At 44.4% G+C, this 15,842-nt stretch overlaps 1 protein-coding gene across 1 annotated transcript in view; it reads left to right on the forward strand.

Moving 5' to 3' along the window:
- Positions 1 to 15,842, forward strand: part of lama1 (laminin subunit alpha 1) — a 295,280-nt gene that overhangs the window by 154,041 nt on the left and 125,397 nt on the right. Inside the window, exons 23-27 of the mRNA XM_033019870.1 lie at positions 1,685 to 1,921; positions 2,637 to 2,780; positions 4,314 to 4,490; positions 7,053 to 7,235; positions 14,917 to 15,044. Of these exons, the coding sequence (XP_032875761.1) occupies positions 1,685 to 1,921; positions 2,637 to 2,780; positions 4,314 to 4,490; positions 7,053 to 7,235; positions 14,917 to 15,044 (869 nt within the window). The remainder of the gene's footprint in view (positions 1 to 1,684; positions 1,922 to 2,636; positions 2,781 to 4,313; positions 4,491 to 7,052; positions 7,236 to 14,916; positions 15,045 to 15,842) is intronic.

The raw sequence follows: 15,842 nt of genomic DNA on the forward strand, positions 1-15,842 counted from the left end.
CACCGTCCCTAGCCAACGATCAGCCAATCAGGGAACCTCCCAGCCTGAGGCCATCTGTTGCCATCACTGATTTAGCCGGGTCTGTTCTTGCTTCCAGTTCCTGCCACAATCAGCCCGAAGAAGGTCCCGACCCGAAATGGCACCTATCCACTTTCTCCAGAGATGCTGCCTGACTCGCTGAGTTACTCCAGCATTTTGTGTCTAGCTTTGGTATAAACCAGCATCTGCATCTTTTTCTATGACAGCCTCTGCTTCATATTTACTTCTGTTTCCTGATCCGTTTGAAACTGGCTGCACATTATGGTGACAGCGGGGCATCTGAATGTCAAGGAAAGTGAGGAGAGAGTCAGGGGAGCCACCCTGCTTTTCTCTGTGCACTTGCTTTCACGTCTGGAATTTGCAAGTGTGAATATAATCCTGCTCCCTCCGTTTTAATTTGCTTTGAAGAGTCTAAATGCCAGGGATTTGATATACCAGGCAGCCCTTAATGTTTAACAAGGATAATAACCAATGTTATTCTACTTTGTAATAGCAGCACAAATCTACTTTTGTTAAGGTTGCAAGTTTTTAATGGTAGCATAATTTTTTTTTAAAGTGTGGGTGTGAGACATCGATAGCCTTATATACACATCCCATATTCACTATTTACATGTTAACCCCAGTGAAAGTAAAACTAGAGAAAATTTACAACCAATTAGTTTAGCATTAGTCATAAAAAGAAATGGCGATGCTATTATCGCTCACTGTTATAATGGGTAATATCTGGCAGCACCTTCGGATTAAGCAAATGTGCAATTAAATATAGTAATCCAGATGTTGCTGCCAGTGGTTCCTTGTTTCTCCATCAGATGTGCTATTTCCTGCTGTTCCTTACGCATCCTTTTTATTTTATGCAAGCTGCAATTGAAATGGATTTATCGGCGTTATACATAGAACGCACAAAAGTACAGTACCCGAACAGGCCCTCTGGCCCTCATAGTCTACGCCGAACATGCCATTGAGACCAACTCTTATATGCCTGCAGATAATCCATATTTCTCCATTCCCTGCATATTCATTTCCCACCTAAAAGTATTTCAAATGCCACTATTGTATCTGCCTCCACCAGCAGCCACCGCAGCACGTACCATGCACTCACCACGCTCTGTGTAAAATAAAAAATACCCTGCACATCTCCTTTAAACTTTGCTCCTTTCAACTTAATGCTATGCAGTAATGTATTTGATATTTCCATCCTGGGGAAAAAAGATTCTAACTGTCCATTTTATCAATGCCTCTCATTGTTTTATATACTTCTATCAGGTCTCCCTTTAATCTCTGGAATTACAAGGAAATTAATTCAAGTCTGTCTAACCTCTCCCTGCCCCCCAATTCAGACATCGTTCTCGTAAACCTTCACTGCACCTTCTCCAAACTCTTCACGTCCTTCCTGTAACGGGGTGACCAGAACAGCGCGCAATACTCCAAATCAGGCCCAGCCTATAAAGCTGCATCAGGACTTCCTGACTCTTATACTCAATGCCCCAACCAAGAAGGCAAGCACTCTACCTACTTGTGCTGCCACTTTCATGATGTTATGGACTTGGAACCCAAGGTCCCTCTGTGCATCAATGCGGTTAAGCTTCTTGTCATTTATTGTATATTTTCCTCTTACTTCATCACATTTTTGTTTTCTCATTTTCAGCCCTGTAACTGCAGTGTGATGGGTTCCGTTGGTGTCGGGTGTGATGTGATGGATGGTCACTGCCTTTGTAAAGAGGAATTCAGTGGAGAAAAATGCAGTGCGTGTGCAGTTGGATACAGGAATTATCCACAATGTATTGCATGCAAGTGCGATCCCAGAGGAACTACGCCGGAAAAGTGTGACCTGGAGCGAGGAGTTTGCAGTTGTGAGGAACACACTGGGCTCTGTCCCTGTAAGGTACATGGTCATCCACATATCTCTGTCCCCCAGTGAGAATTTCCAAACTTATTCTCCTTCTCTAGCACCTCCCTAGAGGGATGTCCTGCTGAGGCTTTATAAGGCACTGGTCAGATGGCATTTGGTGTATTGTGAGCAGGTTTGGACCCCATATCTGAGGAAGGATGTGCTGGCTTTGGAAAGGGTCCTGAGGAGATTTAAGAGAATGATCACAAGAATGATTGGGTTAACTTATGATGAGCACCTGATGGCACTGGGCCTGCACTCGCTGGAGTTTACAAGAATGAGGGAGGATCTCATTGAAACTTGCCAGATATGCACCATTTTTAACCAACCTCATTATTTTCCCAGTATTTAATAGTTTGTAGAATCATATAGAATCCAATAGGATGTACAGCACCGACCAAGGCCATTCAGCCCGGCTACCACATGCTGGCAGTTTTCTTCTTCACCTGCATTTGAGTGCAATTCATCTCTTTGTCTAAACGTACCACAATAACCCTGTCAGTTGTTTGTCTTTTCTGGTCCATGAATTTTAACAACATAAAATTATTTTTTGCCCTTTTCCACCCTCCATTCTGTTTTCCAACCCATACTTTGCAGTTTTATAAATCAAACGTAGCAGAATAATGAATAAAGGGCGTGTGGTGTTGAGGGAAGTAAACCCACATTGATTTATTGAGAAATCTGAGTGTTGTGTGAACCTTTATTTCAGGGAGGTGTTTCTGGTATCCGTTGCAATGAATGCAAGGCTGGATCTTTTGCTCTCAGTCTTCGCAACCCGGAAGGCTGCAGTCGCTGTTGCTGCTCCGGCGTGTCTGATTCCTGCTCAGAACTCCATGGACTGGTCAGAGTTCCTGTAAGTGCAAACCTCCTAACTGACGAGTAAAGTCAGCCCCTGTGAATTGTGACTGTCCTGAAAGAAGCAACTTTTAAAAGCAGAAACAATGAACTGCAGATGCTGGTTGACGCAAAAGGACACAAAGTGCCGGAGTAACTCAGCAGGTCAGGCAACATCTCTGAAAAGCATGGATAGTTGACGTTTCGGGATTGGGACCTTTCCTCAGACAATTGGTGCTGACCCGAAAAATCACCGAGCCATGTTCTCCAGAGATGTTACCTGACCCGCTCAGTTATTCCAGCACTTTAGAAACATAGAAAATAGGTGCAGGAGTAGGCCATTCGGCCCTTCGAGCCTGCACCGCCATTCGATATGATCATGGCTGATCATCCAACTCAGTATCCTGTACCTGCCTTCTCTCCATACCCCCTGATCCCTTTAGCCACAAGGGCAACATCTAACTCCCTCTTAAATATAGCCAATGAACTGGCCTCAACTACCTTCTGTGGCAGAGAATTCCACAGATTCACCACTCTCTGTGTAAAAAATGATTTTCTCGTGCCAATTGTGCCAATTTTTTTAAGCATCTCTGCAAAATATTTGAATGAGACAAAATGTTGACAGAAAATATAAACACAGCCTTATTTTGTAGACGAAAAGTAGCAGATGTGCATATCATAGTCATAGGGTCATAAGCACGGAAACAGGCCTTTTGGGTCAACTGCCCATGCCATCCAAAATGCCCCATCTACACTAGTCCCACCTGCCCGCATTTGTTCCATATCCCTGTAAACCTTTCCAATCCATGTACCTGTTCAATTACCTTTTAAATGTTCCTTGCTGTTGGTGTCACTCTATAAACTGCTTAAGCTGTTTAAGGGCCTGACTACCAAGTTTAATTTATACATTTTATTTTTTAAAAGCTTTGTCATCTTTTTGTAATAAAAATTCTGAAAAATTGAACATTTTATTTTTTTTTTTTTGAGGTGCACGTACCCTATCCCAGCAGATACCATCACGAAGAAAGCTTTATCTATAATGGCAGTCTTTCAGTATTCAGCCAGAACTAATTGAACTGAAAAAAAATGCCATACAACCTCAGAATTTGAATATTACTTGATATTTATTGATAAATAGCAAAGAGTGCAATGTGTATTTCAATTATTGTCCAGAAGTAGAAAGGTGATTTAACAATTTCCCGTTTTACACATTTATTCCATGTACATTATTTGTATTTTTAGGCAAGAATATACTTAAATTTTGATTTTGCTTAATTCCCAAAGATGGCTGTGTTGAGTAGGATACCTGAAATTCAGATGATTCTGTGAAGTTATTTTACTATTGCCAGTCAAACCCTATCTTAGCTTACAATGGATAAATCTATTCACCGTTGTATGTGCTGATGTGATAATGGCTCCTGAAAATTACCAGGACCTAGAGTGTGATAAAAAGATCATGCAATTATTATAGTTATGTTATGCATCAACTAACAGTTTCCTTTCTCTCTCTTTCCCTATAACGACACGCCTTTGCATACTTGTATCTCTATAGCTGACCGTGACATCCAGCCAACTGATAATGCATGTCTTCAATCAAGCCAATATGACTGGTACAACAGAGAACATCTCTCAGCTTCCAGATATCTTGCAGGCCACTGCACTGGTACAGAAACGCTCTCAAACAGGACCATATTACTGGGCAGCACCTGTTCTGTTCACAGGAGACAAGGTGAGAGGTGTAAATGCAAAAAGTATTAAGATGAACATTGTTCGGTATTAATCGTGATGCAAACTTATAAGAACCCACAAGATAGTAAATTAGTAGGGGGGGGGCACATTGGCGGAATGGTAGAGTTGCTGCCTTACAGCACCTGAGAGACGGGTTTGATCCAGACTACTGGTGTTGTCTGTATGGAGGTTGTACATTCTCCCTGTGACCGCGTGGGTTTTCTTGGGGTGCTCCGGTTTCCTCCCACACTTAAAAGACGCACGGGTTTGTAGGTTAATTGGCTTTGGTAAAAATGGTAAATTGTCCCTAGTGTGTAGGATACGGGTAGTACACAGGGATCGTTGGTCAGCGCGGACATGGTGGGACGAAGGACCTGTTTGTGCGCTGTTTCTCCAAAGTCTAAAGTAAAGTTTAGCAAATAAAATGTTATTCTCTTGGAAACAACTAGTTATGGAGTTGATCAATGCTGATTTAGTCATTCTGCTGTTGGTGACTGTGCCTTCCAATACACAAACTCTGAGCTCTGGAATTCCTAAAGTAACCCTCTCCATATCTCAAACTGCCTCTGGTCAAATTTCTCGGTCTCAAATTTAAAATTATGAATTGAGCATTTTGTCCAGGAAAGTTCCACGATGTATGAATGCATAGTTCCTAGCATTATCCTAAATAAGGCTTTGATTTTAAGATTATATGCCCACATTTCTTAACTCCTGGCAATGGAAAAAATTCCACTCTATCTATCCAATCAATTCTTTCCAGTTCTGTAAGTTTCAATCTTTTGAGGCTGCAGGAATGCAGACATAATCAGTGTACAATTTAACTCTGAGCCCAGGTAAAATGATGATGAATATAAGTTTCACTTCTTCCAAGACCAGGACATCTTTTCTAACTTGTAGCACTTAGAAATGCACATCGAGATCCTGTTGTTGTTCAGCAGGGCTCTGTAGTGCAGCAGGAGACCTTCAGCCCTTCTGAATTCTAGCTCTCTGGAAAGAAGGTCAACAGCCCACTAGACTTACATTTTTTAACCCGATTCAATAGCCAAAGGTAGACACAAAAAAGCTGGAGTAACTCAGCGGGTCTGACAGAGAAAAGGAGCAGGTGATGTTTCGGGTCGAGCCCCTTCTTCAGACTGAAACTCAATGATACTAACAGTGAAACTAGCAGAACGACTAGGGTTGTGGGGGGATGGAGAGAGTGAGAATGCAAGGTTGACTTGAAATTGGAAAATTCATACCGCAGGGTTGAACGTTGCCCAACCTGTAGTTTGTTGGTGTCAGGTGACTGTGGCTCAAGACTCAGTCAGTATACCTTCAATATCTATATATTAGTCTCAGTTAAAACCTGGCAAATCAAACCCACTTGAGTACCTGAGATGTTATAATCTTTTTCCACATACCTCGACTCCATCTTATGTCCAAGACACCTCACAAGCTCTTTGTCTTCTCAATGACTCCCATAGCTATCTTGACTACGCTTCTTCCCACTCTGCTTTCTGTAAAGACTATATCCCCTACTCTCAATTCCTCCGTCTATGCCGCAGGATGAGGTGTTCCATACCAGGGCATCGGAGATGTCCTAATTATTTAGGAAATGGGGGTTCCCCTCTTCCATTATAGGTGAGGCTGCCACTAGGGTCTCTTCGATATCCCGCAGCTCCGCTCTTACTCCCCCTCCCCCCATTCATAACAAGGACAGAGATCCCCTTGTCCTCACCTTCCACCCCATCAGCCGTCACATACAGCATATAATCCTCCAACATTTTCGCCATCTCCAACGGGATCCCACTACTGGCCACGTCTTCCCATCTCCACCCTTTTCTGCTTTCAGCAGAGACCGTTCCTTCCGAAACTCCCTGGTCAACTCGTCCCTTCCCACCCAAACCACCCCCTCCCCAGGTACTTTCCTCTGCAACCACAGGAGATGCAACACCTGTCCCTTTACCTTCCCCCCTCAACTCCATCCAAGGACCCAAACAGTCTTTCCAGGTGAGGCAGAGGTTCACTTGCACCTCCTCCAACCTCATCTACTCTATCCGCTCTTCTAGATGTCAACTTCTCTACATCGGTGAGACCAAGCGTAGGCTCGGCGACCGTTTCGCTGAACACCTCCGCACAGTCTGTCTTAACCTGCCTGATCTCCTGCTGGCTCAGCACTTCAACACTCCCTCCCATTCCCAATCTGACTTTTCTGTCCTTGGCTGCCTCCATTGTCAGAGTGAGGCCCAGCACAAATTGGAGGAACAGCACCTCATATTTCGCCTGGGTAGTTTACACCCCAGTGGCATGAACATTGACTTCTCTAACTTCCGATAGGCCTTGCTTTCTCTCTCCATCCCCTTCACCTTCCCAGTTCACCCACTTGTCTTACTGTCTCCGCCTACATTCGATATTTGTCCTGCCCCCTCCCCTGACATCAGCCTGCAGAAGGGTCTCGACCCGAAACGTCGCCCATTCCTTTTCTCCAGAGATGCTGCTTCACCCGCTGAGTTACTCCAGTATTTTGTGTCTACCTTCGATTTAAACCAGCTTTCTTACACATGTTATAATCCTTGTTCCACAGCTTTTGGCTTATGGAGGGAAGCTAAGCTACGACTTAACCTATTATGAAGATAGCTCTGGAAACTTGAACCTGGAACCACAGGTCATCCTGATGGGAGGTCATGGCAGGAAAATGATCATTTACAGAAATGTTTCCACACCCGCAACTGGACAGCAAGGCCGGCATAACATAGACATGACTGAGGTAAATCAGCTCTCATCTCCATTAGACTATTAGCATATGTTTCCTAATCTCATTCATGTATATAGTTGGTGCAATTTAAGATCATAGCCACTGTGTCATACTCCTCTTAATTTAAGCAGCTGACTACCTAATGCTTAATTCTTAATATTCTGTAAATAGAAATCAGTACTGCACCAGAACAGGCCCTTCGACCCACAATGACTGTGCCGAACATGATGCCAAGACCATCACTTATCTAAATGGACATAACCCACATTCCTCTTTTCCCTCAATATCCAAAAATATTTTAAATACCACCAACATATCTGCTACAACCCCCACCCTCGGCAGCACATTCCAGGTCCTCGCCACCCTCTGTATAAACAAACTTGCCCAGCACATCTCCGTTAAACTTTGCTCCATCACCTTGAAGCTATATCCTCCCTCCACACTCTTACCCCTCCCTCCTCCTCTCCGTCCCCATCCCTTCCCCCCACATCTCTCTCCCCTCCCTATCCCTCTCTCCTCCCTCTCTTCCACTTCACTTCTCTCCCCCCTTCCCCCTCCACTCTCCCTCCCCACTCTTTCCCCTCTCTCCACCCACCCCTCTCCCCTTCCCTCCCTCCCCTCCCTCCCCACCCCCCCCCCCTCACCCACATCTCTCTCCCCCTCCCCCTCTCTCACCCCCTACCCCGCTCTCCTTTCCTTCCCAAATCTGTCCCTTTTCATCCTCCTCCTCTCCCCTCCCTCCCCTCTTCTCACCCCACCTCCCCCCACCTGTGTGTTTGGGGGGTGGTTAATGTGAGTGTGATGCCTCGGCTCCCCCCCCCCTCCCCCGCAAACGCCGTTGGGGAAACTTGGTCTAGTTATTATATAAAAGTCTGTGGCTGCCGGCGTCCATCCGACGTCCGGCGTCCGTCCGGCTGCCTGTCTGCCTTTTCATTCGTTTCCACCGTGTGATGTCACAATGCCCAATGCTCACATATGTCCAATCGGGATGGATCATTTACATATGCCTTTGCACCAGCCCCAGCCCCAGTCCCTGGTGAACGTTCCATCGTGTGATGTCACAATGCACAATGCTAACAGATGTCCAATCGGAATGGATCCATTTACATATGCCTTTGCACCAGCCCCAGCCTCAGCCAGATCCCCACCCCGCAACCGTGCTTTGGAGGAACAGACCCAATAGACCCAGGTGGTTAGTCTCACCCCCCTCCCCCACAAATGCGCGTTGGGGAAACAGACCCATATACATATACACACACACACACACACACACACACACACACATATATATATATATTTATATACTAGACCAAGTGCAGACACGTTGGGTCTGTTTCCCCAACGCGCGTTTGGGTGGGTGGGGGGGGGGGGGGGGAGACTAACCCCCTGGGTCTATTGGGTCTGTTCCTCCAAAGCACGGTTGTGGGGTGGGAATCTGGCTGGGGCTGGTGCAAAGGCATATGTAAATGGATCCATTCCGATTGGACATCTGTTAGCATTGTGCATTGTGACATCACACGATGGAACGTTCATCAGGGGCTGGGGCTGGTGCAAAGGCATATGTAAATGATCCATCCCGATTGGACATATGTGAGCATTGGGAATTGTGACATCACACGATGGAAACGAATGAAAAGGCAGGCAGCCGGACGGACGTCGGACGTCGGACGGACGTCGGCAGCCACAGACTTTTATATAATAATAGATATATATATATATGTGTGTGTGTGTGTGTGTATACATATATATATGTATGTGTGTATATATATATATATATATATATATGTGTGTGTATGTGGCAAATATTAAGGGGAGAAGGCAGGAAAATGGAGTTGGGAGGAAAAGATAGATCGGCCATGATTGAATGGTGGAGTAGAGGTAATGGGCCGAATGGCCTAATGCTGCTCCAATGAGTTATTAACATTATCCGCTCAACTGGTTTGTCCTAGAGAGATGCATTATTTATTACCTAATCGTGCATTGCAGTTTGCCATCCCCTATTTTTATTGGCCCTCTTTGGAAATAAATTTGTCCCAATTTGTGTAGCTGCAGATGACAATCATTTGTCTTTGTGTTGACCTTCCCACATCTATCTCAAGGATGGAGCTTCACTCACATTGTAATTTCTGCATTGCCACATTCTCCATCCTAATGCAAATTTTTTTCCATTTGATTGATGAAAATGCAAATTTTGTCTTTGAGACTGAATTTCAATTAAACAGCTTCTGCCTGTGACTAATAAACACACATAATCATTGTGTTTCAAAGTTTATTTGAAATCTGCAAATTTCTTAAAGGGGATGGCCAACAGCTCGTATAATGTTTTATGAATTTTCCACCACCCTCTCAAAAGCAATCATGTTAAAAAAAAGAATGATAAAATATGAACTGAATGTACTAAAAATCTCAACTTTTAATAAGTTTTGGATAGTGAGGCTTAATATCTGTGCTGACTCTGGCTCTCAAGGTTATGGATCATTCCAAATTGCTGGGAATTATTCCTGAACTATTTTTGTTCCTCTATTATTTATGCCATTGTCCCCAGCCTTCTGCCAGTTTCCAACATAAAATGCACTTTCACAACATTTTGAATTTGTGCTGCTTGGAACTCCAGCATCAAGGTCATTGGCAGATATTCCTAAGTGTAGATGGCTTGGTGCCTCAGGGCTCTCTGACAGAAATATGTAGCACTACAGACTGGCAACTTTGACTTTTGTCCCTCTGCCACAAATGTTTCCCATCCTAGGCTTGAATCCTCTCCGTATAGTCGGGATTTCTCTGGCCTGTGCAGTCCCAGAGCTAGTGGAGAGAATTCCTTCTATTCATTTTCGTGCTGGATCAGCATCTCTATCCTCTTTGTATTACCTATTTTGTACTAATGTACATTTCAACACCAATGCTGAAGCTTTCATACCCAGTGCTACATAGCTCCCGTTCCCTCTGCTGCCAAAATGACCACTCCTCATTTAAGGGTTTTCAGTTCCCTCATTCACAGCACCCCTCAGGTCTTTAAGCCGCACAGTGCTCATAAGATAATAAGACACAGGAACAGAATTAGGCCATTTGGCCCATTGAATCTGCTCTGTTGTTCGATCATGGCTGATCTATTTATCCCCCTCAACCCCATTCTCCTACCTTTTCCCCATATCAATTTAACGCCTTACTAATCAAAAACCAATCAATATCCGTTTTAAAAATACCCAATGGTATCAACAGCCATCTGGGCGATGAATTCCACAGATGCATCACTGCCTGGCTAGTGAAATTCTTCCTCCTCTCCATTTTAAAGATACGCCATTTATTAGGGCTATGCCCTCGGGTCTTACACTCTCCCACTACTGGAAACATCCTCTTTGCAACCACTCTATCTAGCCCTTTCATTATTCGGTCGGTTTCAGTGAGATCCCCCCTCCTGTACCTTTGTCCCTCCCTCAGGCTATGTACATGGCATTTACCCAGTGCTGCATGTGTAAATTGCTCATTCTAAGCTTCCCCCCAGTCTAACCTCTCCCTGCAAATAATACCTCCCAATTCAGGCATCGTTCTCGTAAACTAGACTCCCCCCCCCCCCCCCCCCCCCCCCCAGTCTAGTTTCAGTCAAAAATCACTGAGTCAAGCACTTGCGCATCTAAACTTTATTTTGACAAACACAATTACAGTTCCCACTACTGTACCTAACCACCGCGGGTTCGATCCTCGTATCTGCCTGATCAAGCCCTCTTGGCCTCGCTCAAACAGAGACACTCCAGAAGGTCACGCAGTCATAAGCGGTCTCCCAGAAGATCAACACAGGACCTCGTGGTAATGGACTTTTATAGGTCCCCAGATCTCGAGGGGCCGAACCACATGGGGGTTGTCTCTTTACAATTCAATAACAGATATCGATTAACCCCATACATGACAGACATTTCCCTAACCCAATAATACAGTGGCTAATACATTATATTCAAACAGTGTTTCTCAGAGGAAACGGACATCGCAACATGTGCCCTGATACGCAAGAAAACCAGACAAGGCTCAATACTTAATCCAATCAACATCCAGCAAAGTAAAGCTTTGCAACATTATTTACAATGTGTATGTCTGGTTTGCATTCATCCAATCCATTTTATACATTTTGCACCTAATTGTCAGGGTCTGCAGATGTTCCCATTCTCTTCCTTGCAGCTCTGATCTAGGCTCTAGACAAACTTGCACCATTCTGCAGCTTGTCCCATTTCTACAGAAAGCACTTTTAAATTGACCAAATGGTAGCAGTCCAGAAGCCTTTACTCAATTTTAGTCCCAGCTTCTCCAAATTGGCCAGGATTAACACATGGAAGACAAGAACTTGGCGGAATAGTGATGCAACTGACAGAGCTGCTGTCTCACATCACCAGAGACCCGGATTCAATGCTGATCTCCGGTGCTGTCTCTATAGATTTTGCATGTTCTCCCTGCAACAGCGTGGGATTCTTCTGGGTTCTCCAGTTTCCTACAGTATCCCAAAGCAATCTAGGTTGGTAGATTAAGTGGCTGCTCTGAAATACATCAAGTGTGCATGTAAGTAGTGGGATCAAGGGAGAATTGATCAGAAATGTGAGAAAATAAAATGGGATTTGTGTAAATGGGTGCGAATGGTCAGTGTGGACTTAATGGGCCGAAAGGCGTTTCTCCTATACCTCCTATACTGTATACCTTTATTACTTTGACCCTGTGTCTAGAAATAAGGAGGCAGCAAGAACTGAAAATATTGGAAGATCTCACTAACTCGGGTAGTGTCTGTCAACAGACAAAACAGTTCATTTTTCAGGTCAATTACCTTTGTTCTGCACTATTTTATGACATTTGTGATACTGTCGAAGGGGTCTACAGGAGTCACTGCCTCAAAAAGGCAGCTAGCATCACCAGAGACCCTCACTACCTCAGCCACACTCTCATTTAATTCCTGCCATCAGGAAGAAGGAAAACGGTAACATCCAGGTTCAAGAGCAGCTTCTCCCCTACAGCCATCAGACTATCAAACACTGCAACCTCCAAAAACGCCCCAAACTACATAGACATAGGGACATTGTTTTTCTCTTTGCACTATTACTGTTTGTTTTTGTATATACTGAACTGTTTTGTTCTTCATTATGATGTTTACAGAGTACTAAATTTACATATCTGTTGTGCTGCTGCCATTAACAATTCCATTGTTCCATTTTGCAACATATAAAATGCTCTTGATTCTTGACACTATGGTTATTGGCTAAAAGCAGACTGCGGGAGGAACTCAATGGGTTAGGCAGCGTCTACAAAGGGCAATGGACAGGCGACGTTTTGGAACGGGACCCTTCTTAAGACTGATGGAATTTATTTTTAGTTCAGGATTCCAGCATTTGCTGTCTCTTGTGACTATGGTTATTTGCTGTTGGGCTAAAGGTTAAGTGCACAAATCAAGGATAAGAAAGTAACAGGACAATTGATTTACACTTTGTGTGAAAATCCGAATGGGAGTATGAATTTCAAATCGCAACCCTTCCAGAAAGCAACGTGAACTAGTTCCTTAATTTGACTCATTTCAGTGTAGTTCTTGTTTTAGTTTTAGAAATACAGCACAGAAACAGGCCCTTCAGCCCACCGAGTCCACGCTAACCATCGATCGCCCCTTCACGCTAGGTCTATGTTATCCCACTTTCTCTTGCACTCCCTAAACATTAGAGGCAGTTTAGAGAGGCCAGTTAACCTACAAACCTGCATGTTTTTGCGATGTGGGTGGAAACCGGAGAATCCGGAGGAAACCCACGCGATCACAGGAAATATGTGCAATTTCAACACAGACAGCACCCGAGGTCAGGATCGAACCTGAGCCTCAGGCGCTGTGAGGCAGCAGCTCTACCAGCTGCAGCATTGGGCCACCCAGTGTGCTGAATTCATTTTATTTTCTGACAAAACAAAATCTTTCCAGAGTTTTCTAAAGTATATATATCTGCTCTCAGCCATGAGCAAAGTACATGTTAAATGTATCCAACGCTCAAGTTCATGATGACCTACGTCAGAGCTGTGAATAGACAATGCACATCCTAGTAGCTTTATTCTACAGTCATGATGTGAATCAATGGCTCCCAGCAGAGAGAGGAGGGCCATTTAGATGCACAGATTGGTGAGCATGGAAAAGATACGGTCATATACTCTCCTTTTCTGGAGTTTATCTTTGGATTGAACACTGCGATATTTCTCTGTGGAACATTTGAGCCTCTTTAGAAGTTTAAATGTAGTAAAATTAATGGCCACATTATGTATTGAAGTCCAAATATTCTTTAAAAAAAACTGCACATTGCAGAAATTAATTACTGCAAGAAGATTCTTCTAAGTGATGAAATGTTGATCTGTGAACACTTATTTCAACAGGACATGTGGAATTTTACTACTGGGTCCAATAAAGTCAATGGACCCAGATTGCAAGATACTAATCATTAAAGAAATTGGAACTTCTGTCTGATTAAAGTGATGTTTAGTTTTAGTTTAGAGATATAACATGCAAACTGGTCCATTGGCCCACCAAGTCCACGGCGAGTTCTATGTTATCCCACTTTCTCTGCTATTCCGACTAATCCGGTTTCCTCCCACACGCCAAAGACCTACAGGTTTGCAGGTTAAATGGCTTTGGTAAAATTATAAATTGTCTCTAGTGTGTGTAGGATAATGTTGGTGTGCAGAGATCTCTGGTTGGCATGGACATGGTGGGCCGAATGGTCTGTTTCCCCACTGTATCTCTAAACTAAAGGAGAAATAAGGAACAGTGTTTGATTTGGATTGGAGTGACCCTGCTGGCTCTGTTATATCGGCATGTGCACCAACAGGAATGTGCCACCTTCCTCCTGACCTGCTGAAAACACGAAATGCCCCTGTCTCGTTCAACTCAGTTTTGAGAGGGTTTTCAAAATGTACTAGTCAAGCTCCGGGAGTTGAATGAAGCTCGGAAGCAAAGATAATCCAAACAGGGCAATCTTCAAAAGTGCAGGCTGCCCATTTCGAATGAAAGCTCTTCAGCGATTGTGCTTAATGTTCAAAGATCTGTATTTAGAAGCATCATTCATTTTCCTATCAGAACACCTCAAATTGTAACATGGCAATGACTTTGTGTTGTATTGTTCCTCTAGTAACGTACAGCTACTTTGCACATGGTAAGTTCTCACCAACGCTAGCATGATAGGGTCCAGAGTTCAGTAGTAGTGAACACACTAGGCTAATTTACCACAGCCAATTAATGTGCCAACCTGCAAATCTTTGGGACTAGGTTTAGCTTTGTTATTGTCATTTGTACTGAGATACAATGAAAATGAGGTACATGTTTTGATCACATTCTATTGATAAAGTCCCTATCTTATGGAAGGGCCGTTCAGAAGCTTGATAACAGTGGAGAAGAAGCTGTTCCTGAGTTTGGTGGTGTGCACTTTCAATATGTGAGATGTGTGAGGAAACTGGACCATCTAGAGGATACACATAGACAGAACGTGCAAACTCTACACAGGCAGCACTTGATGTCACGATTGAACTCTAGTTTCTGACGCTGTGAGGCAGCGCTCTACCAGCTGCACCACCGTGCCGCCACCCATGCTCAAGCCCCTGAACCACCTACCTCAAAGACCAGGATGGCACGAGCTGAAAGGTGTTTGATCTCTTTTTCTTCACAGTGTTTGATCAATTACCATCTGTTTTATTTTCGCAGCATGAATGGAAGTATTTCAGTTCATTTTCTGACAAACTCGTCTCGCGCGCTGACTTTATGTCTGTGCTCAGCAACATCGAACACCTTCTGGTTAAAGCTTCCTCTGGCAATGGGCTCAAGCAGAGCAGGTGAGCAAGGCAACCCCAGTGGATCACAGGTGTGGAGAATTTAAGGTTCTTTGCCATGATAATGGTCCGCAGAAAGTGGAAGCTTCATATGTCTTCATATAAAAGGCAACTCGTGTGCATGACTGGGTAATCTTTCTTCTCTCTGCATCACCAGGGAATGAATCAATTAAAAATTAATTTGTCATTCCAACAGCTGGATCAAATGTCACACAAAGGATTTGATATTGGAATGGCATGATTTGAATAAAAATAAGGGAGCAATGATTACTGCAGTGCTTAAGTATAATCGCCAGGCGACGAGGCCTGTCTGGGCCGAAGGAGCCTCAGCGACGGCAGCGGGAGACTCAGCGGTGGTAGCGGGAGCCTCCGTGGTAGTGGGAGCCTCGGTGGTAGCGGGAGCCTCGGTGGTAGCTGGAGCCTCGGTGGTAGCGGGAGCCTCCGTGGTAGTGGGAGCCTTGGTGGTAGCGGGAGCCTCGGTGGTAGCGGGAGCTTTGGCGGCAACGGGAACCTGCGGTGGGGCCTCGCAGTCGATGAGCGTGAGGGCAGAGGGGAAAACAATGGGGACCCGGCGTGGGGGGATCGCTGTGAGGGACAGTGGGAGAACAAAGGGGAACCTGGTGTGGGGGGAGGGGGGGCGGGAGCACACACACTCTAGTTTAGAATCCTCTGCCCAGGGGATACGTCAGTGTTTGTTTGGTCATTTGTTCCAGTGAAGGCGCTGTGCACACGGCAGCCAACCAACAGTCGCTTGTCTTTTTGTTTTCACTTTTAATTTCAAGTTTTTGTGTACCTTGTGTG

This window comes from Amblyraja radiata, chromosome 4 (assembly GCF_010909765.2).
Source record: "Amblyraja radiata isolate CabotCenter1 chromosome 4, sAmbRad1.1.pri, whole genome shotgun sequence".
Taxonomy (NCBI): domain Eukaryota; kingdom Metazoa; phylum Chordata; class Chondrichthyes; order Rajiformes; family Rajidae; genus Amblyraja; species Amblyraja radiata.